At 46.5% G+C, this 24,040-nt stretch overlaps 1 protein-coding gene across 2 annotated transcripts in view; it reads left to right on the forward strand.

Moving 5' to 3' along the window:
- Positions 1–24,040, forward strand: part of LOC140719725 (lysophospholipid acyltransferase 2-like) — an 81,546-nt gene that overhangs the window by 54,283 nt on the left and 3,223 nt on the right. For both annotated transcript variants that reach the window (XM_073034545.1, XM_073034546.1), the window contains exons 6-12: positions 3,489–3,543; positions 7,807–7,993; positions 13,730–13,922; positions 14,021–14,124; positions 14,295–14,359; positions 15,658–15,790; positions 21,549–21,700. In XM_073034545.1, the coding sequence (XP_072890646.1) occupies positions 3,489–3,543; positions 7,807–7,993; positions 13,730–13,922; positions 14,021–14,124; positions 14,295–14,359; positions 15,658–15,790; positions 21,549–21,700 (889 nt within the window). The remainder of the gene's footprint in view (positions 1–3,488; positions 3,544–7,806; positions 7,994–13,729; positions 13,923–14,020; positions 14,125–14,294; positions 14,360–15,657; positions 15,791–21,548; positions 21,701–24,040) is intronic.

A 24,040-nucleotide genomic window follows, 5' to 3' on the forward strand; every position in this document is an offset into this window, starting at 1 on the left:
TTTTGCTGTTTTGTTGTGTTCTGTGTTGTTCTGCCAAGCATGGTGGGTGTGCAATGTTAGCACTGGAATGTGTGTGACGACACTTACAGGCTGGCCCAGCACTTCCCTGTGTTCAGAGATTCAAAGTACATATATTATCGAAGTATGTGTGCAGAATACAGCCCTCAGATGTGCTTATTGTTAGCACAGGCATACTTCTCTGTATATTTTGATGTAACATGTGGTAAATAAATCAGAATCTGTCCTATCTTCTTGCTACGGGGCGCTGAAAGGAGCTGGATGGATGTCTGGCCTTGTGGTGTAGGGGGTGTCACTGACCTACCAATCGGAGCATTGAGCAGCAAACGGCAACATGGTGTAGTCTGTGGCTGGGAAAGTGAGAAAGACTTTGTGTGGTAAGAGCAGCATAAACAAATGCACAAGATCCCAGGTGAAATGGAGGACAACTTCATCAATCAAAACCAACGTTGACACCAGAAATTCTGCAAATGCTGGAACTCCAGAGCTACATCCACAGAATGCTGGAGGAAATCAGCAGGTCAGGCAGTATCTATGGAGATGAACAAACAGTCAACGTTTCGTGCCGAGATCCTTAATGAGGACTGAGAGGGAAGGGGAAGATGCCAGAGTAAAAAGGCGTGGGGAGGGGAAGGAGGGTAGCTGGAAGGTGATAGGTGAAGCCAGGTGGGTAGGAAAGGTAAAGGGATGGAGAGGAAGGAATCTTATTGGAGGGGAGAGTGGATGATAGGAGAAAGGGAAGGAGGAGTGGACACGGGGAGGTGATAAGCAGGTGAGGAGAGGTAAGAGGCCAGAGTGGAGAATAGAAGAGGGCTGGGGGGAGGGAAAATTGCATTACCAGAAGGGGAAATCAATATTCATGCCATCAGGTTGGAGGCCACCTACCTCATAATGGCATGAGAGACATGGACTAACATGTTGGAATAGGAATTAAAATGTTTGGTCACCAGGAAATTCGCTCTGAAGTGCAAAGATGCCTTCTGAAACCGGGTGGAGAAGTTGTTTCACGATGTCGAGTTGTGAGACTAGTTGGATAAGTTGTTTCACAGGGCTGAAATGTGAAGTTGGGTGGGTCAGTTGTTTTAAGGTGTGAGCAGTGTCCAGCGTAAGTCGTGTGTCTGCGCAATGCAATCTGTCGTCAGTAGCCATTTAACTGAAGTGATCCCCGTGCAGTCTGGGTCTCCTGTGAGTCAGAGCAACGTGAGTGGGGATTGTGCTGATCGGGAGCCGAGGTCTCTGAGCTTCTTGTCAAGCCTGGATGGAATTATGGTGTTGAATGCTGAACTGTAGTCCAAGGACAGCATTCTCACATAAGCATCCTTCTCCAGATGTGTAAGGACAGTGTGTAGAGCAGTGGCTATTGTGTCATCTGTCAGTCAGTTGTGAATTGTAGGGGGTCCATTTTGGGTGGTAGAAAGCTGCAGATGTAGTCCATGTAATCCTTGACTAGCCTCTCAAAACATTTGTGGGTGCGACAGGATGCCAGTCGTTCAGGCATGTTGTCTTGGTCTTTTTTGGTACAGGGACAATGGTGGATAATTTGAAGCAGGAGGGCACTCTACACTGGGAGAGGGAGAGATTAAAAATGTCAGTAATCACACCTGCCAGTTGTGCTGCACACGTCCTGAGTACTCGCCCTGGGATACCGTCCGGTCCCACAGCCTTGCGACTGTCCACTCGTTGGAAACATCTGCGTACCTCAGCCTCAGAGATGACCAGGTTGCAGGCTGTAGCGGTGGCTTTCCTCGGAGGCTCAGAGTCAGCGACATCGAACCGAGAGTAAAAGCGATTGAGCTCATCTGGAAGAGAGGCCGCGATGTTGGCAGCACCACAGCGTTTGGCTTTGAAGTCTGCGACGGTATGCAGCCCTCGCCACAAGTCAGGTGTGCTATTTGTTGTGAATCTTGACTCAATCTCCTCCCTGTATTATTACAGTCTTTATGGCTTTGCGCAGATCATAGCTGCTTTTCTTGAGCTCTAGTTGATCGCCAGTGATGTAAGCTCAATGTCGCACAGTAAGTGTGCTCGCACGGAACTATTGATCCAGGGTTCCTGGTTCGGGAAGACCCTGACCAGCTTCCGGGGGCAACCTCGTCGATGCACTTCCGCATGAAGCACAGACTCCATCCGTGAAGTTGGAGACATTCTCATCACGGAAGACATTCCAGTCAGCGTCATCGAAGCAGTCCTGCAGCATGGAGACCGATTGGTCGGACCAATGGTGGATGGTTTTAATTGTGGCCGCCTCTTGTTTCAGCTTCTGCCTGTGATCGGGCTAGGGTTTAATAGGCGGGTTGCTGGGCACTGCGGCTTGTTGGGCCAGAAGGGTCTGTTTCGTTGTCCAAATGTATCAGTCTTTGTAAATATGACTACCCCTAACCTTCCCACCGCACCCTTGGGATCCCAAGTGTAGATCGAATCCTTTGCCATGGATGATCTCAATGAGTTCAAGTTCATCACTCCGCTGCAGTCCCACCCCGTATCTCTGCCCATCGTTATGTACCAGACAAAACAGCATGAAATATGAAAGGCAGTGGAAACGCACTTATAAAGATCACAGTGTGGCCCGGTAAGGTTTGTAACATCATCACACATATCAATGACATCTGGGTTAACGCCATACGAAGTCAGGGGTTGCCAGCCTGGGGTCCACGCACCCATCGTTAATGGGAAGGCTCCATGGCATAAAAAAAAGGTTGGAAAGCCCTGTGCGAAGTTAAATTCTGCCTGGCAGAGGTGTGTTTAATATTTGAAGGTTAGCTTTATCTGTCAAATGCACATCACAACATACAGTGAAATGCTTTGTTTGTATCAAATCAGCAAGGATTGGGCTATGCAGCCCCATAGTGTCTCTACTCTTCTCACGCCTACACAGCAAATACAAAACTTAGCAACCCTAACCTGTGCGTCTTTGGACTGTGGGAGGAAACTGGAGCACCCAGAGGAAACCCACGTGGTCACGTACAAACTCCTTACACACAGCGCTGGGAGCTGAACCCTGATCTCACAGCCGGCGCTGTGGACTGTTGCACTAACCACTATGGTACTGGGCTGTCACTGATCCTGGACAGTTGGCTCATAACAGGATGGAATGAGTATACAATTAAAACATACATTAAAGAGATTTAATACATGGTTTACAGAGCAAAAATGGGCCCACCTTGTAGGACTAATACATTAATCTACCGCACAACATTAATACAACTACGTGCACGTGGTTTTACAACCTGGATAATTTTGTAGCTATCCTGTCTGAACAGTTGGTGCTACACAGCTGGGGGAGCCTCTCTGTGTCTGGATTAGTGTGTGTGCTTCAGCGGTGAGTCGGAGGCCGAGTAGTCTGACTTGTTTTGGCCTGTGATCTTGAACTGACGATGTTTTTCCATTTCCACGATTGCTTCCAGATCACACAATGCAACTATTTATTGTGTTTAAACACTGCAAAACCGGTTTGTCTTAATTTCTCTTAGGTCTGGCCCGAGATGAGGAAGAACTGAATCTATCTCAGAAACGCTTAGCGGTGAGGTAAGTTCAGAACATGCGCTCGGGAGAATACGGCACGAGATTTGCCACCCAAGATAGATTACTGTTTGTGTATAACCCCTTTGATAAGCTGTCAATCCAAATAGTTTATACCTTTCAACAAAATAAATGTCAGACAAATTAGACCTGGTAGACTTCATTCTTGACATTTTTCAATGTGTTGCTATTTAGTCAAATTACTAACACAATATTCCGTAAAAAAAAAAAAAAAATTTTTAAAAAATAGCAGTAGTCCATTTGTCTACTCAGCCTGTCCAGCCATATCTCCTCTTCTGTGTCAGCTTCCCATATCTACCAATTCCCCAATCTTTTAAAAATTTAAACACCCCAAATGATTGAACTGAGTAAAATGTACAAAGCATTCTACTGAGGAATTATTACTGCAAATCAACACAGCTATGCAGGAGAATTTCAACCAAAGAATTTCTCTTTGGTTAAAAAGTTGGGTTTTTGGAGCAGTATGGAACACGAGACACTTTATGAAGGAAATTCCACAATTTAAGATGTTGGCAGTTGAAGACCCAACTGTCAGTAGTGAAAAAGGATCAGGTTTAATATCATTGGCATGTGTCATGAAGTGTGTTGTTTTGCAACAGCAGCATAATTTAAAAAACTATAAATTACAGTAAGATACAAATATATATATAATAGGCAGTGCAAAAAGAGCAATAAAAATAGGGAGGTAGTGTTTGTTGTCCATTCAGAAATCTGATGAGGCAGTTCCTAAAACTTTTGATGGTGTGTTTTCAGGTCCCTGTGCCTCCTCTCTGAAGGGAAGTTGCCATGTCCTGGGTGATGGGGAGGCCCCCTTCCCTCACCTCCTGAGGCATCACCTTCTGAAGATGCCCTGGATGCTGAGGAGGCTGGTGCCCATGATGGAGCTGGCGAAGCTTGCAACTTCCTGCAGCTTCCCTCGATCCTGTGCAGTGACCCCCCCCCCCCCCACCCATACCAGTCTGTAATGCAACCCGTTAGAATTCTCCATGGTAAGTCTGTAGAAACCCAAGAGAGTCCCTGGTGTGACACATTACTTCTTTCCAAATTCCCAACAAAATATAGCTGTCATCATGTCTTTTTTCCAATTTTATTAATACGTTGGGCCCAGGATAGAGCTTCAGAGATGTCGACACCCAGGAACTCAAAACTGCTCACTCTTTCCACCACTGATCCCCTTCCACCATCAATTCCTTGGTCTTACTGATATTGTGCAAGGTTATTTCGACACCGCTGACTCCTGCACGCCGCCTCATCACCATGTGAAATTCTGCCAAACATCGTTGTGTCGCCAGCAAATTTATAGTTGCCGTTTGCACTGCACCTAGCCACACAGTCTGGGTTAACGAGAGTAGAGCACACATCCCTGGGGTTTGCCAGCATTGATTGTCAGCGAGGAGGAGATGTTATTCGCGATCTGCTCTTGCTGTGGTCTCCTGCTAAGGATATCAAGGATCCATTTGCAGAGGGAAGTACAGAGGCCCAGGTTTTGGAGCTTGTTGATTAGTATTGAGGGCCTGATGATGTACACACAAAGTACACTGCAGATGCTGTGGTCAAATCAACATGTACAAGCATCTGTGGAACTGCCCAACCTGCTGAGTTCCTCCAGCTTGTTTGTACATGTTGATGATGTACGATGCGGAGAAGTGGAGGGTTAAATTTGGGAATTATCAAGTTGGCAGATTAGGAGAACAGAGAGATCTCAGCCTAGATATTAATCCATGTAATTGATCTGTTATTCAAACAGGATTGCTGATCACTTTCAATTCTCAATGTGAGTATCACATAAAGAGAAGTTCAACTGTGAGGTTGACAGAGCTGCATTGTAACACTGAAACAGAGCCTGTAAACTTAAAAATATGTTGTAAAACATCAATTTATTTATTTATTGAGATACAACATGGAATAGGCCCTTCCAGCCCTTTGAGCTGAGATGGAAAATGGAACTGCAATGATGAAATGGCAGAGCAGACTTGATGGGCCAAATGGCTTAATCTCCTATATTTTATGGTGTTATTTTCTAATACTCCACTTCTTCTCCTGTTAAATCTCCATTTTTTATGATTTTTTTTCTATTTATTCCTTTACCTATCCTGCTGCTGCCATCATTTCCTGAAGATTTTAACTCCTTGCTTGACTTCTCGATACTTTGCCTACTTAAGCATTCTTTCGTACGAGTTCAGATTGGACGGTATGTACATCCTCTCACTGCGGCAGACAGACCCATTCAGTTTAATCCCTCTCCACTGTTACACTCGCAATTTCAGGTTATTCAAAGTACTCTGCATAATGTAAGCGTAGAATGCCTTTCACAAGATCAAGACATCCCAAACTAGTTTCCAGACGTTACGTAGTGACCGTGGTAATGTTGCAAAGTTCACGTATTTAGTCAAATGGAGCAGTGGATCAACGAGGCCACATACTACAAGTGGATAATGTATTGTAGATGACGTAGTAAGCTTGCCACACTTTGCAACTGCTCATTGACAAATGCACTGCCTTTGTGGCTCCAGCTCACCCGATGAATTCCAGGGTGATGTTGAAGAATGGAATGATCGTGGAGAATGGTTTTGATGTCTTCTGAGTCTGGAGGAGCTTGCGTTGTTTTTCCTGGACCAGATACTGATGTGTTTGGAATTATGAGGAGAAGCCAAACTCCAACGTTTCAGCAGCAAGAGGGCTAGTAATCAAATCACACAGATTTTAGAGTATTTTGTTAATGATCCAGAGATGAGATAAAAGTTTATTTAACACAATGAGTTTGTTAAGATTCCTAGCGAGGTGGGTGCAGAAAGATCCAGTCGTAACTTTTAAAAGATGCATCTTGAAGAAGAACATTTTGCAGAATCTTCAGAAATTGGCATTGGAATTAGTAGTAACACTGGGGTGAAAGATCTTCCTGTGCTTTGTTATTCTGTAATTGAACTCCTTGCATAGAAAAATGAACTATTAGTTTGTTACTGCTGGACATTGAATTCAGTCACAGGAGACGTTGAGTGTTGAGAGAGACACTCAATGTTTCAGAAACCGTTTCTTCCCCTCCACCATCAGATATTCTGAATGGACAATGAACCATGAACACTACCTCACTTTTATTTAATCCTCTCCTTTTGCACTACTTATTAAAATATATATATATATCTTACTGTAATAATTAGTTTTAATTATTTTGTATTGCAATGAACTGCTGCCACAAAACAACACATTTGAAGCAACACACACAAAATGCTGGTGGAACGCAGCAGGCCAGGCAGCATCTATAGGGAGAAGCGCTGTCGACGTTTCGGGCCGAGAAGCTGATTCAGTTTCGGAAGTTGAGGTATTTATGAACTGCCTTGTGACATTCTCTGTGTTCAGACAGACTGTTGACACAAGTGAGAATCCCCTGTGAGAAAAGTGAGTAGCTAAAACCCTGTTGTTCAAGCCCACAGGGGAAGAGCGGACATAATGGTGGGGATTTGATCTGAAGTGAAATCTTTGTTCGTGCTGCATGCTTTCATATGGGTTGCCTCCATAGTCAAATGTAAAAATCTTCCCTTACAGCGCACTGATGCAACACTTACTCTCGGGTAAGGGCAACCAGGCATCTTACACTGAGGTTGTGTCGGACTGCTACTAGAGGTCATGGGTGAAAGGTTTAAGCTGAACATGAGGGGGATCTTCTTCACTCAGGAGGTGGTGAGAGTGTGGAATGAGCTGCCAGACCAAGTGGTGCATGCAGTTTTGATTTCAGCATTTAAGAGGTTTTGGATAGATATATGGATGGCCAGGGTATGGAGTGCTATGGTCTGGGTGCAAGGTCAATGGGAGTAGGCATATATATGGTTTGGCACAGACTAGATGGGCTGAAGGGCCTGTTCCTGTGCTGCAGTTTTGCTATGACTTCTCCAAAGATTTTTAAAGATTAGTTTTATTGTCGTGTACCTCAAAACATCAAAACATACGGTGAAATACTTTATTTGCACCTGATGTGCCGAATCTCTGTGCTTGCAGTGCCAACGTAGCATGCCCACAACTTACTAACCCTAGCTCGCACGTTTTCGAAATGAGGAAGGAAATCGGAGCACCAAAAGGAAACCCATACAGTCACGGGGAGAACGTACAAACTCCTTACAGAGTGCCGCGAGAATCGAACCTTGATCTCACAGCTGGCACTGTAAAGCGAATTGTTATGCTACTGTGTCTAACTAAGCGTTTCTCTCACTGTAACTTTTCTTTGGAGTAAGACTCTCTCACTGGGGTTTACAGGCGGATACCGAGTCTACTTGAGTACATCAGCTACAACCTCAACTTCATGGGCATTCTTGCAGGACCTCTGAACTCTTTCAATGATTACATCACCTTCATCGAGGGCAGGAACTTCGAGGTTGGGGAAACCCACCTTGCAAGTGGGAAGCAGAGTAAAATGAGCCCTCATAATGAACCTTCATCTCTGGTAAGCTAATGAACTGGCCTTCGTTTAATGTCTAAATTAAAAGAAAGGAAACCACAGATTTCTTGGTCAGAGTTATCAAAGCTCTGGAATTTAAGTTTAATCTTCACACAACACAGCTTTAAAAAATAAAACACTAAATAATTTACGGGGTTTTATATTTTATATTTAATTTGGGAACTTTTTGTTTCACTAATGTAGAGATGTTGATGTGTCTGATGTTGTAGTAGATTATGGGATGTGACTTTGAGGATTATTTCCAGTATGAATTCACTAACTAGCACACGCATACACCCCCACACCACATCACACCACCCCCCCCGCCACCCCCCGTCCATCCAACAGTAGTTGGGAACGGCAAAAACCTAGTGAAAGAAGATGATGCTTTGATTTAGTGCTGATAATGCTTTGAGGTTTGGAAAGTATAGTCAAAAGTTTTCTAGGTGACTAAATTACACACTATGTATGGAATAAGAAGCATTCTAACTTCAGTAATCCTATTTATCTTGGGTGTGTTTATTTGGAGTTGTCATATTTTTCCAGACATTTTAAATGCTTCGACATGGGCCAAAGGGCCTGTTTCTGTGCTGTATTTTTTTATGACTCTGTGTCCAAGGATACCCATCCCAAATGTGTGAATTTCACATTTGCTCGGAGTTTATCGAGTTCTGTCTTTTTCTATATGCTCTGTCATCACGGCCAGCACAACTGGTGGCTTTGCCTTCAGTTCCTTTGGCCTTAAGATCTGCAGTTCCTTTGGCCTTAAGATCTGCAGTTCCTTTCCTAAACCACTTCATCTCTTCCGCTCTGTCTTTTCTAAGTCACTCCACTAGAAACCTGCTTTTTTTGTCCTTTCCATCACCAGTGTCTCCCAGCAAGGCTCAGTGTCACATTTTTGTTTATTTTGAGTCTTAACCCAAAATGTCAAATGTCCCATTTCCCTCCACGGATGCTCACTGACCTGCTGAGTAATTTGTTTTGCACTCGTGTGGGCTCTGTTACAGAGAACCCGTACGTAGATTCTCAGTAAAGTTTGCTGATTTTCCCGTTCTTTCTCGGTCATCAAATGCTTCCACGATAACTCCTCTGCATGTAGAAAGAGAGAACAGACCCTGCTTTTCACTGTGGCTGCTGACAGGGGAGTAACTTGGCCATGTAGAGTTTGTATCTTACCCTAGGAAATGTGATAGCCGGTACAGGCAAAGCAAGATCCTACAAAAGTAACAAAGAGATGATTGAATCCTCTGATACTGTCAGTTTTAAATTAATAGTGGAGTGATTAAGTGGAGAGGATGATCTGGGGCAACAGAGCTTATATAAATACTAGAAATATTTGGGAGGTCCAGCAGCAACAGAGTTCACAAACAAATGGCAACAGATGTTGCCTGTCCTGAATATTTTCAGCATTCTGTTTTGATTTGAGATTTCCAACATCTGGACTTGTGTATTTTAATTCAATCGCTGGATTTGCTGATACAACAGGAGGAGCACATGCTGGTTTGACTTGGAATTCGTCAGTGCTTCAAGCTGTCTTTCAGCCAGCCCCTTTAACCGGGTCGTTCATCAGTGATCAGCTGCCCCCTCAATGGGCTGGCGTCCATTCAGTGGGCGTAGTGCTCCATTTGTTCACATCCCGTGACCCACCCAGAGTCAGAGAACCTGCCCTGCTCTAACTCACAGCTGGGGTAGCAAGAGGGGGTGGAACAAAAGAAGAGATTTCCACAAGAAATAGTTTAATTACAGCAATAGACTACCAAAACCTTGTACTCACCTTCGGTAGCACCAAAGAACTAATTGTGGCCTTTAGAAAGGGGTAAGACAGGGGAAACGCACACCATCCTCATAGAGGAATCAGAAGTGTAAAGAGTGAGCCGTTTCAAGTTCCTGGATGTCAACATCTCTGAGGATCGAACCTGGATGCAACTACAAAGAAAGCAAGGCAGTGGCTATATTTCATTAGGAGTTTGGGCAGATCTGGTATGTGACCAAAAGCACTTGCAAATTTCTACAGATGTGCAATGGAGAGCATTCTAACTGGTTGTATCATTGTCTGGTACGCTGGGGGTGGGTGGAGGGCAGGACTACTGCACAGGATCAAAATAAGCTGCTGAGAGTTGTAAACTCAGACAGCTCCATCGTGGACTCCAGCCTTCGTAATATCCAGGACATCTTCAAGGAGCGATGCCTCAAAAAGGTGGCATCCATCATTAAGTATCCACATCACCCGAGACATGCCCTCTTCTCATTGCTACCATCAGGGAGGAGGTATAGGAACCTGAAGGCACACACAATAATTCAGGAACGATTCTTCTCCTCTGCCACCTGATTTCTGAATGGACATTGAACCCATGAACACTACCTCATTACTTCTTAAATTTTTTGCCCTATTTATTTAATTTAACTCTATATACTTATGTGTTGCATTGTACTGCTGCTGCGAAGACAGCAAACTTCACGACATATGCTGGTGATATTAAACCTGATTCTGAAGCAATGGAGTTGATTTGTGTTAATGCACCTGTCTCTGCAACCTCCTCTGACAGCTCATTTGATATATTCACCACCTGCTGGGTGAAACAGTCGCTGCTCAGGCTCCTATTAAATCATTTCTCTCTCACTTTCAACCTCTGTCCTCCATTGCTCCAGTTTTAACTCCATTGCTTGTGTGGTATTATCAATCACAGTGCTCGAGCCCGCTGAGCCGTACAGACACGTCACAAATGAAGTTGGAGCTCATTACTGTGTAGAGTCTGCCACCTTGTGGCTCCCTTTGTTCACTGCACCCCTGTAACAGGGCATGACAGAAGACCGAATCAGAATTAGGTTTCATATTACAGGCATGCGTCATGAAATTTGTTTTGCGGCAGCAATGCAATGTGTAATGACAACTATAACTTCCAGTAAGTATATATAAAAGAAATTTAAATAAGTAGAGCAAAAGAAAAGTGAAAATTACTGAGGCAGTGTTCATGACTCAGTCAGGTTTAATATCTCTGGCATACATTGTGAAATTTGTTGTCCATTCAGCAATCGGATGGCAGAGGGGAAGAAGCTGCTCCTGATTTTTTGAATGTGTGTCTTCAGGCTCCTGTACCACCTCCTTGGTGGTAGCAATGAGAAGAGGGCATGTCCTGGCTGATAGAGGATACTTGATAGTTTAGATTTTGAATTTAACAGGTAGCATTTCTTCCATTTCCAGGATTCTCCTAAAGTAATTCCTAATGAACATAATGGACTTGAGAGGCTGAATTATGGAGATGGGCTGGGGCTCTTTTTATTAGAGAAGGAAGGGTGATCTTATCAAGGTGTATAAGATCGAGAGGCAAGTTCCCTCTATTTACTTTTCAGCTTTGTGGACCAGCTTTGTGCTTTGAGCAGGAAATATTTACATAGTTTGAAATCAGCACGGCACTTTAAATGTATTTTTGTAATATGCATATTATGAATATTTAGAATGAAAATTGAAAACTCACATGCTATTTTACAACTGTGTGAGCATAAACTTCAAAATTATATGTACATAATAAAAAAGAAAGCTGAATCTACGTGGCAACAAGGGCTACGTGCGCAGGGGCATTTCAGTTACCGCGCAGCCGTGCATACGCGCAACGATAGAGGCAACAGTGTTGAGGGGGATTTGCAGGGTTGAATGCTCGCAGTCCTTTCCTCAGGGCTGGGGAGGTTTAGAAACTTGAGGGCATTGGATTTAATGGGAGAGGGTGAAGATTTAATAGGAACCCAGAGGGTGGTCAGCATATGGAATGAGCTGCCAGGCGAAGTGGTGGAGGCAGATGCATGAACAACTTTAAAAAGGGATTTGCATGGGTACAGATAGGAAAGGTTTAAAGCAGGGATTCCCAACCTGGGGTCCGTGGACCCCTCAGTTATGGTAATAGTCCATGGCATAAAAAACCTTGGGAACCTCTGTTCTGGGGGGGGGGGGGGATATGGGTCAAATATGGGTAAATACGATTATCTTCAATGGGAATCCTGGTTAGCAAGGACTGGTTGGGCTGAATGGCCTTTTAAAGTGCTGTATCACTGACTCTATGATTGGTCACATTTAACTGCAGCTCCTTTTGAGTGCTGGTTTCCCTTCTTCACTGTCATCTTCACCCAGTTGTACTTTTTCTTTGAGGTAAGGAATTGAGGGAGCTGTTGTCTATAGTAGGCATTTTCAACCTTTTCTATGCCATGGAACAGTAACATTACAAAAGGGGGTGGGAACCCCCGGTCTCTAGGATGACTCATTGGATAGGAAGGGGAGTTTGTCCTGTGAAGGAAGACTGCAGTCACTGACGGGAAACGGAACGCAAGTCAGTGTCACTGGGGTGCGTCTGACTCAGTTCCCCCTTACAGGGTCTAGAATTGGGGATGTAACCCAGCCAGAGAGTTGTAGACCTTTACACCATAGAACAGAAAATATGAGAGCAGCTCAATCAGCGTTTGGATGCTTGGTGGCCAGTATTGATTACATGGGGAGAATGGCCTGTTTCTTTGTTGTATGATTCTTTGTGGAAAAGAAGAGGTCAATATTTCAGGTCTGAGAAGTGATGAAGGATCTTCGATGTGAAATGTTAAATAAGAGCTTTATTTGTCACGTGTATCTCGAAACATACATGTGTTGTTTGCATCAATGACCAACACAATCCGAGGATGTTGGAGGGGGGCAGCCCATGTGCGTTGCCATGCTTCTGTCACCAACTGAGCATGTCCCAATTTATTAACCCTAACTATATACCTCGGAATATGGGAGGAAGCCCACACGATCACAGGGAGAGTGTACAAGCTCCTTACCACTGCAGGATTTGAACCCTCATCTCTGCTGCTGTAAAGCGTTATGCTAACAACTAAGCCATTAGGAAACATGAACTGTTTCTCTACCCACTGACACTCCCTGAGCTGCTGCTCACTAGATGTTTTAATTTCCTTTTCGCACCATTCTCTATAAAATGTACAAAGTACAAAGTACTGGAGAGTTTAACATCGGTAGCTGAGCGAAGGGCGCTGAGTAGGCTACGGTCAATTATGGATAACTCTGAACATCCTCTACATAGCACCATCCAGAGACAGAGAAGCAGTTTCAGTGACAGGTTACTATCGATGCAATGCTCCTCAGACAGGATGAAGAGGTCAATACTCCCCAATGCCATTAGGCTTTACAATTCTACCTCCAGGACTTAAGAACTTTTTAAAAGCTATTAATGCTTTTTGAGACGGTGATTTAGATGCATATCATATTTTTTTACTGAGTTAAGTATTGTATGTAATTAGTTTTGCTACAGCAAGTGTATGGGACATTGGAAAAAAAAGTTGAATTTCCCCATGGGGATGAATAAAGTATCTATCTATCTATCTATCTATCTATCTAAATCCTAGAGAACGTTGTGTGAAAATCCCAGGAGATCAGCATTTTCTGAGACAGCCAAGTCACCCTGTCTGGCCAATAACCATTGCACAGTCAAAGTCATTTAGATTACATCTGCTCCCCATTCTGATGTTTGGTCTGAACAACAACTGAACCTCTTGACCATGTCTGCATGCTTTAAAGCATTGAGTTGCTGCCACATGATTGGCTGATTAGATATTTGCATTAATGAGCAGGTGTACGTAATGCAGTGTATGATGAGTGTGTAGAGTTGGATTGTGAGTGGGGTAAGATCGATGCGCTGGTGCACGGGAGGTTTGGCGCTGTTGGCAGAAAGTCGTTGACTGGCGGTAACCTCATTCTTCCTGCAGCACGCTGTGATGTGGAAGATGCTGATTTGCACTCTGTGTGTGTTTATACACCTATCCCTGATGGAAGAATTTCCAGTCACCTACAACAATGACGACGACTTTATCATGAGGAGGTCGATGCCTGTGCGTTTGCTCTATCTGTACGTTTCCCTCCTGGCCTGCAGGCCCAAGTATTATTTTGCCTGGACCATTGGTAAGAGAAGTATTGCCATATGTAAATTTAATTTTCTGAAAACTGAAATCACAAAAGTGGACAAATTATATCATTTAAAAGATGTGTTTTTTGTACAGCCGATGCCGTCAATAATGCTGCTGGGTTTGGATTCAACGGATATGACAGCCGCGGCAAACCGCGCTGGGATCGGACTTCCAACCTCAACATCGCTAACGTAGAAGTAAGAGCTAAACGTTATACTCACTCTAGACGTCCACATAGAGACCGTCTGTATGTGTGACTGTACACACACGTCCCTTTGCCAGGGGGTCATAGAAACGGACCATTTCATCTACTTAATCTCCATTGCTAACCTGGGTGGACTGAAATTTCTCACTACTTTCTTTCCAGTTTGCAACAAGCATGAAGATGTTTATTGACAACTGGAACATACAGACAGCTCTGTGGCTAAAAGAGTGAGTAGTTCTGGTCTTCAGCTTACCTTGGCCTCATGCCTGAGGAGTATATCGTCCATTGGTGTGGACATTACGTAAATAAGTTTTCCTAACAGGACAAGTAGAATGATGTGGAATACTTTGTATGAAAGGTCAATGGGAGCAAATTCCATTGAAACACACTAAAGGGAATTGGACAAACATATAGAATATATATTACAGTTTTGGGAAGAAAGGAGAGGTATACCTCATGATAATTTCTCCCTTCTCCTCTTCCTCTATTCCCCTCTTTCCCCCTTCCTGTTCCCCTCTTCCCCCTTCCTCTATTCCCCTTCTTGCCCCTTCCTGTTCCCCTCTTCCTCTAACTTCCTTCTTCTCTTCTGTCTCTGTGGACCCCTTCTTCCCTCTTCCCCTTTTCCTTCCACCTCTGTTCCCCCTTCTCCTCTTCCTCTATTCCCCTCTTTCCCCCTTCCTGTTCCCCTCTTCCCCTCTTCCTGTATTCCCCTTTTCTATTTACCTCTTTTCTCTCTTCCTCTATTCCCTTCTTCCCCTTCCTCTATTCCCCTTCTTGCCCCTTCCTGTTCCCCTCTTCCCCTCTTCCTCTAACCTCTTTCTTCTCTTCTGCCTCTATTCCCCTTCTTCCCTCTTCCCCTCTTCCTCTATTCCCCTTTTCCTTCCACCTCTGTTCCCCCTTCTCCTCTTCCTCTATTTCCCTCTTTCCCTCTTCCTGTTGCCCTCTTCCCCTATTCCCCCCCTTTCCCTCTTCTCACCTGCCTATCATCTCCTGTGGACCATTCTTCTCTCCTATCAGATTCCTTCTCTCCAGCCCTTTACCACCCACGTGGCTTCACCTATCACCCTCCAGCTTGTCTTCCTTCCTCTCCACCCGCCTCCTCATTCTGGCATCCTCTTCCTTCCTTTCTAGTCTCGAGGAAGGGTCTCAGCCTGAAGCATCGACAGTTTATTCATTTCCATGGATGCTGCCTGACCTGCTGGGCTCCTCCAGTGTTTTGTGTGTGTTCCTCTGGATTTCCAGTGGCTGCAGAATGATCAGGCTGCGAGGGGTGCTGGCTCCTTTACTGAGGCCATTGGAAATGCACAGAGTCTGCAGAGGGGAGACTTCTATTGGGAGTTTTACGTTGGGCGGGGTTATACTCTCCGCAACTTGCGGACATGAGAATCTCTGAAAGAGTAGGTACTGTCACGATGGGTGCATTGGCCTCCTTTGCTGCTGTCGAATTTTGTGATCCTGAGGATGGGACTATTTGATATTCACCGGAGATGAAATGCTGTTAAATGTTCCTCTTGCTTTCCGTTAGAGTCTGCTATGATCGATGTCCTTTCAATCGCACGTTGATGACGTTTCTTCTGTCTGCGGTGTGGCACGGCGTCTACCCTGGCTATTACTTTACCTTCCTGACTGGCATGTTCATGATACTGGCAGCGAGAGCAGTAAGTGATCCCGGAAAGAGGGCAGTTGCATTGAAATTCCTGGGGTTTTAACTGCTCCAGTGATGTGGGAGCTCCCATGTACAAACTTGGAAGCCCTCTCCCCATCTCACACCATGGGAATAGTGTAATTTCTTTGCCCAGGGAGGGCACTGGCATCTGCAAGATACCAACTCACCCAGTACTGCATTCACCTACAGTACTGTGCAAAAGTCTTAAGCACACGTATATAGCTAGTGTGCCTTAGACTTTTGCTCAGTACTGTAGTAGTTTTATGTATTGCTTTGCACATGACATAGGTGAGTCTGATGTGAGTCTCTACTGTGGACTGAGAGGGGGAAGGGGAGGGGCAGAGAGAGGGGAGTCATGGTTGGGAAAGGAGAAGGGAACAGGAAGCACCAGAGAGACATTTTGAAATGATCAATAAACCAGTTGTTTGGAATCAAATGACCTTGCCCGGTTTCTCGTGGCTAGGTGTGTCTGCACCTCCACTACCCACTGCTCCTGGCACCCTGTCCCACACCCCTCCCATGGCACTGCACCCTTGCCATTCCCAACATTATTTGCTTCCACCAGATTTAAGAAACTCGCTCTTTGCTCCACATTGACAAATACAGTACTGTGCAAAAGCCTTGGGCATATATATATAGTATGGTAGCGATGTACTACATACAGAGCTAGAGGCGACACGCAGTGGGTAAGTCATTTCGAGACTAGTTTATTCAAACTTCGTGGCGCTGGCATTTAATCCCTAGCACCCACCCTCTCCGGGCGGAAATGACGTCAGAGGTGCATCACCAAAGTCTCCCCCCGCGCGCTGGCTATTTGTGAGCCAGTTCGCTTGCGCAGAAAGTGGGTCGCCACATAACCCCCCCCCCCCCCCCCCCCCAGAACCGGCGATACACCCCCCCAATGTCCACAGTCTGGATCAGCCTCTGTTTGGGAGGTCTGCCTCTGCGCCGCGGTGCCTGAACCTCGGCCGGCTGCGCCAAGTCCACGTGGGCTGGTTTGAGTCGGTCCACCGTGAAAACCTCCTCTTTCCCCCCAATGTCCAGAATGTACACCTTGAATGGGCCCTCGTACGGCCGCTATAGCGGTGCCCGGTGTCCGCCCCTTCGTACAAACACAAACTTACAGTTCTGCAGGTCTTTGGGTACATGGGTCGGGGTCTGTCCGTGCTGTGAAGTCAGTACGGGGGCCAGGTTGCCGAGCCTTTCACGTAGTCTGTCCAGGACTGCTGCGGGTTCTTCCTCTTGCCCCCTTGGGGCTGGTATGAACACTCCTGGGACAGCCAGGGGTGCGCTGTACACCAACTTGGCCGACGAGGCGTGCAGATCCTTTTTGGGCGCTGTGCGAATTCCAAGCAGGACCCAGGGAAGCTCGTCCACCCAGTTAGGTCCTCTCAGGCGGGCCATGAGAGCCGACTTCAAGTGACGGTGGAAGCGTTCCACTAGTCCGTTGGACTGTGGGTGGTAGGCAGTAGTGTGGTGTGGCTGCGTTCCCAACAGGCTGGCCACAGCCGACCACAGGCTGGAGGTGAACTGGGCACCTCTGTTGAAGGTAATGTGGGCCGGTACCCCAAAGCGTGCTACCCAGGTTGCAATCAGTGCTCGGGCGCAGGAATCGGCGGTGGCGTCAGTGAGCGGGACCGCCTCTGGCCACTTCGTGAACCAGTCTACCATAGTTAGGAGGTACTGCGCTCCTCGTGACACTGGTAGGGGCCCCACGATATCCACATGAATGTGGTCGAACCTCCGGTGGGTGGGTTCGAACTGCTGCAGCGGGGCTTTAGTGTGCCGCTGCACCTTGGCTGTTTGGCACTGCGCGCACGTTCTGGCCCATTCACTGACCTGCTTGCGAAGTCAGTGCCACGCGAACTTGCTGGAGACCAGCCGGACGGTTGTCCTGATAGATGGGTGCGCCAAACCGTGTATGGAGTCGAAAACTCACTGCCTCCAGGCTGCCGGGACGATGGGGCGAGGTTGGCCGGTAGCCACGTCGCACAGGAGAGTCCTATCACCTGGACCTATGAGAAAGTCCTGCAGCTGCAAACCCGAGACTGCGGTCCTGTAGCTGGGCATCTCATCGTCTGGCTGCTGCACCTCCACCAGTGCTGCATAGTCCACCCCCAGGGACAGGGCCTGGACAGCTGGTCTGGAGATTGCGTCCGCCATGATGTTGTCCTTTCCCGAAACATGCTGGATGTCCATCGTGTACTCGGAGATGTAGGACAGATGTTGCTGTTGGCGAGCCGACCAGGGATCAGACACCTTCGTGAACGCGAAGGTCAACGGTTTGTGGTCCGTGAACGCGGTGAATGGCCTGCCTTCTAAGAAGTACCTGAAATGCTGGATTGCCAGATACAGTGCCAACAGCTCCCGGTCGAAAGCACTGTACTTGAGTTCGGGTGGTCGTAGGTGCTTGCTGAAGAACGCCAGGGGTTGCCAGCGCCTCTCGATGAGCTGCTCCAACACCCCACCTACTGCTGTGTCAGATGCGTCCACCGTGAGGGCGGTCGGAACGTCCATTCTGGGGTGCACCAGCATCACGGCATCTGCCAAGGCTTCCTTGGCTTTAACGAAAGCGGCCGCGGCCTCCTCGTCCCAAGTAATGTCCTTGCCTTTACCCGACATCAGGGTGTACAAAGGGTGCATGATACGGGCTGCTGAGGGGAGGAAATGGTGGTAGAAGTTCACCATACCAACCAACTCCTGCAGGCCTTTGACAGTGTTGGGCCGGACAAAGTGGTGGATCACATCTACCTTGGCGGGCAGAGGTGTTGCCCCGTCTTTGGTAATCCTGTGGCCCAGGAAGTCGATGGTGTCAAGACCGAACTGGCATTTGGCCGGGTTGATCGTGAGGCCGAAATCACTCAGGCAGGAGTAGAGCTGGCGGAGGTGGGACAGATGCTCCTGACGACAACTGCTGGCTATAAGGATGTCGTCCAAATAGATGAACGCAAAGTCCAGGTCGTGTCCCACTGCATCCATTAGCTGCTGGAACGTCTGTGCAGCATTCTTCAGGCCGAACGGCATTTGGAGGAACTCGAACAGGCCGAACGGGGTGATGAGTGCTGTTTTGGAAATGTCTTCAGGGTGCACCGGGATTTGATGGTATCCCCGGACGAGGTCTACTTTGGAAAAGATTCTTGCCCCGTGCAGGTTTGCTACAAAGTCCTGTATGTACGGCACGGGGTAGCGGTTTGGAGTTGTAGCCTCGTTCAGTCTGCGGTAGTCGCCGCATGGTCTCCAACCCCCGGCTGCTTTGGGCACCATGTGCAGGAGGGAGGCCCATAGGCTGTTGAACCTCCGTACAATCCCCAATTCCTCCATCCTCTTGAACTCCTCCTTTGCCAGGTGGAGCTTTTCTGGGGGGAGCCTTCGTGCGTGGGCGTGGAGGGGTGGTCCCTGGGTCGGGATGTGGTGCTGTACCCCGTGTCTGGGCATGGCTGCCGTGAACTGTGGTGCCAGAATCGATGGAAAGTCCGCCAGGATTCTGGTGAATTCGTTGTCCGACAGCGTGATGGAGTCCAGGTGTGGGGCCGGCAACTTGGCTTCACCCAGGGAGAACGTCTGGAAAGTCTCGGCATGTACCAGTCTTTTCCCTTGCAAGTCGACCAGCAGGCTGTGAGCTCACAAGAAGTCCGCTCCCAGGAGTGGTTGGGCCACCGCGGCCAGTGTGAAGTCTCACGTGAACCGGCTGGCGCCGAACTGCAGCTGCACTGTGCGGGTGCCGTAGGTCCGTATCGTGCTGCCGTTTGCGGCCCTCAGGATGGGTCCTGGCTTCCTGTTGCGGGTGTCATACCCCGTCGGGGGCAAGACGCTGATTTCTGCTCCGGTGTCGACCAAAAAACGGCATTCCGACTGTTTGTCCCAGACGTACAAGAGGCTGTCCTGGCCGCCAGCCGCCACAGTCATTAGTGGCTGCTGGCCCTGGCCCTGGCCCTTGCAGGGCGGGCGACAATGGTGGGCTTCTGTGCCCCATCGCTGGTGGTAGAAACACCACTGTTCACTGTCCTCCTCACTCCTGCCTCTGTGTTGTGTGCGCCCCCCTGCCGGGCCTGGTCTGGTCTGCTGTTGGGCGCGTGGCCTGGTAATCTGATGGATGGACGCCATGCTCTCCCTCTTGGCTTTCCACAGCACATCTGCCCGGGCCGCCACCTTCCGGGGATCGCTGAAATCTGCGTCGGCCAGGCACACTTGCTCGAACATGAGGCAGGGCTTGTGTCCATCAGCCAGGGCCAGCATCTCATTCATCAATGCTGATGGCAGCCTGTCTCCAAACCGTCCAGGTGAAGCAGGCGGGCACCCCGCTCATGCCATGAGAGGCCAAAGGTCCCAATGAGCAGCGATTTGAATGCTTCATATTTGCCTTCTTCCTGGGGCGACTGTATGAAATCCGCAACCTGGGTGGCTGTCTCCTGGTCAAGGGCGCTCACCACGTGGTAGTAACGCGTGGAATAAGAGGATATCTGCTGAATCTGGAACTGGGCTTCTGCTTGGCTAAACCACACGTGTGGTCGCAGCGTCCAGAAAGTCAGCAGTTTTAGCGAAACTGCGTGAACAGATGAAGAGTCGGTCATCTTTGGTCCAAATCCCGTTTGGACCGTTGGGGTCACCAATGTAGCGATGTACTACATACAGAGCTACATACAGCAGTCTGTAAGTCGGTTCAAGACTAGTTTATTCAAACTTCGCGGCGCTGGCATTTAATCCCTAGCTCCCACCCTCTCCGGGCGGAAATGATGTCAGAGGTGCATTACCAAAGTGTCTCCCTGTGCGCTGGCTATTTGTGAGCTGGTTCGCCTGCACAGAAAGTGGGTCGCCACAGTATCTTTCACAGGCTCAAGGCAGCCCAAGGTTTTTTCAAAGTTCAAAGTAAATTTATTATCAAATCACGTGTGTATATCTCATCATATGCCACTCTGAGATTCATTTTCTTGCAGACGTTCACAGTAGAACAAAGAAATGCAATAGAATGAATGAAAAAAAAACTATACTCAAAGACTGACAAAAAACCAATGTACGATTATTTCTTGATTTCAAGCGAGAAGCATCCATCAACTTGTAGTTAAACAGTGATTTCAATCTGGCAAGACGTTTATACTGCTTCAGAGGCATGTTATCAAACAAACTTTGACACGAGGCCAAAAAAGTCGAGTATCTGGTTGACAAAATCTCACTCAATAAGGTATCTAAGCATCAGCTTAAAGAACGAGAAGAAGGGAAGCTTAGGGGAATTTGAGTTTGGTAGTTGAAAAGGGGATGGAGCATACGATGAAATTGTGGCAAGGCAGTAATCAAGGTTAGAGTAGGACAGAGTCATAGAAAAGTTCAGCACAGAAACAGGCCCTTCAGTCCATCTAGTCCATGCTGAACCATTTAAATTACCTACTCCCATCAACCTGCACCAGGACCACAGCTCTCCATACCCCTACCATCCATGTACCTATCCAAACTTCTCCTAAACATTGAAGTTGAGCTTGCATGCACCATTTGTGCTGCCGGCTCATTCCAGACTCTCACAGCTCTCTGAGTGAAGATGTTCTCCCTCATGGTCCCCTTAAACCTTTCACTCTTCACCCAGGACCTCTGGTCGTAGCCTGGTTCTTGTGAATGTGTGCAAGAAAATGAATTTCAGGGTAACAAATAGGTACTTTGATAATAAATTTACTTTGAAGTCCTGCTCACAGCTCATTTGTATTGTAACTCACTCACTGCTCTGGTGTAATGTTTCTGTGGCTGTGTCTGCCTTTCTGCAGGTCAGAAGCAATTTGAGGCCTTATTTCTTAACTTCACCGGCACACAAAGCATTCTATGACGTGGTGACGTGGATTACTACGCAGATTGTGGTCAGCTACACCGTGGCACCTTTTGTCCTTCCTTTTATGGATCTGTCACTCAAATTTTACAGGTAAGGAGATGCTGTGCAGTTTAAAGCAATTTGTGATTATTTACTCCAGACTTGGACAAAGACCATGATCATATGATACTACACATAATGTTCAAAGGCTTTGATAGAGTGGATGTGGAGAGAATGTTTCCAATGGTGGGCTGAGCCTCAGAATAAAGGGGTGTCCTTTTAGAACAGAGGTGAGGAGGAATTTCTTTAGCCAGAGAGTGGTGCATCTGTGGAATTAATTGGGTATATTTATCAGAGGTTGATGGATGTTTGATCAGTCAGAGTATGAAGGGATACAGGGAAGGCAGGAGATTGGGGCTGAGAGGGAAAATGGATCAGCCATGATGAAATGGTGGAGCAGACTCAATGGCATAATTCTGCTCCTAAATCTTATGGGCTTAAGATCTTCTAATGAACAAATGAACTCTGCACTTGTACTTTTTACTTTGCTTAAATGGGACCTGACTGGAAACATTTTCATCCAGAGGGTGGAGGAAGACATGAAACTGGGAGATGTCATTCATAGGGAAGGAGGTTATTGTACATTATAGGAGGTATCTTGACCAGTTAGGGATGTGGTCTGAAGGGAGGCAAATGGATTTCAATATAGATGGGTGTGAGGTGATGCTCAAAGTTCAAAGTAAATTTTATTATCAACCCTGAGATTCATCTTCTTGTGGGCATACTCAGCAAATCTACAGAATAGTAACTATAACAGGATCAGTGAAAGATCAACAAGAGTGACCTTTCCATCAACTATGCAAATGCAAATATAAATAAATAGTAATAAATAACAAGATAGAGTCCTTGAAGTGAGATCATTGGTTGTGGGAACATCTCAAGGGATGGGCAAGTGAGTGTAGTTACCTGCTTTTGCTCAAGAGCCTGATGGTTGAGGGGTAGTAACTGTTCTTGAACTTAGTGGTGTGAGTCCTGAGGTTCCTGTACCTTCTACCGGGTGAGAGTGGTGAGAAAAGAGCGTGGCCTGTCGTTATACTGGAACGAGTTGAGAAAAGATTTAAGTGAATGTTGTTAGGCCTAAAGAGCCTGAGTTTGTTCCTTTGCATGTACGACAATGAGGACAGACGTATAGAGCTGTTTAAAGTTATTAGAGGCTCAGACCAGGTGGATGGTAGGTTGTTTCCCCATGGTAGGGGAGTCCAAAATTAGGGTTAAAGATGGGAGGGCAATGATTTAAAAGGAACCCGAGGGGCAATATTTTCATCCAGAGGATGGTGAGTATATTGAATGATCTGCCAGAGAATATGTTCGAGGCAGGTGGACTTGGAGGGATATGCGCCTAAAACAAGAAATTGAGAGAGACCAGCTGGGTGGACATTCTGGTTGGACTGGACTGGATGGGCAGAATGGCCTGTATCAATGCTGTATTACGCTTTGACTCTGGGGAAAGCAGATTGCAATATTGAAATCCTGTGACTGGCAGCCAGTTACGTAGCTAGCAATGAGTGCATCCAACTGTGATCACTGGTATGTCAGAAAATGGTTCTTCCAGTCTCCTTAGTAGCAGTCACTTTCAAACAAACCAGAGCCGCTCAGAGACTAAGCACAGGCACGGGCATTGTTGACATTGTATAATGTGCTACCCACAATAACAAAATGTAAAGTTGAAGAAAGTGTACTCAATCCTTTACTAATAAACCAGCAAAGTGAACCATCATGGAATGGTAAAAACTAATGAAATTGAAACTAGCGATATAACAAAATAAACAGTCTTGGCATATTTAAACATTAGCAAAGCATTCTTAAATGTATTTAAGCACTCAACAAAATATATCACCCTAGCCCACTCCATTGCTCTGCCTAAACGAAACTGAACTAAAGACAGTAGTTTATGTAAGTAAATCCTTTGCTTCCAGCATGCCGTAACCCACGTGACTAACTACTCATAATAAACGCGCAGCTCAAAACACAATACAGTCAGAAAATGGATACGTGGCTTCTACAGCCTTTCCTATATTGAAAGGGGAAGGGTGCACGATGTTTGCAATGTGATGGGAAGTAACTATATAAGCACTTCATTTTGATTTCACGTGGTCACTTTGAAATTGTAATCGCAACTGAATTGTAACGACAATGACTGAGGCTAAACCAACCCTGGTCTGCCTGTTGGTTGCCATTTGGCCAATTTGTCTTAATCAGCCAGGTTACTGAAGAAATCAATCTTATTTCTTAATAGTATATTTAGTTTTTCCCTTTTGGGGATCTGGAACAAGACATGGATGTCAGCTGTTGTGAGGGAACAATATTTCAACAGCATCCTTCGAAAGGGAATTGGGTAAATATTTGCAAGGGCTTGAAGAAGGAGCAGGAGAATGGCATTAGTCTGTTCAC

This window comes from Hemitrygon akajei, chromosome 32 (genome assembly GCF_048418815.1).
Source record: "Hemitrygon akajei chromosome 32, sHemAka1.3, whole genome shotgun sequence".
NCBI lineage: Eukaryota > Metazoa > Chordata > Chondrichthyes > Myliobatiformes > Dasyatidae > Hemitrygon > Hemitrygon akajei.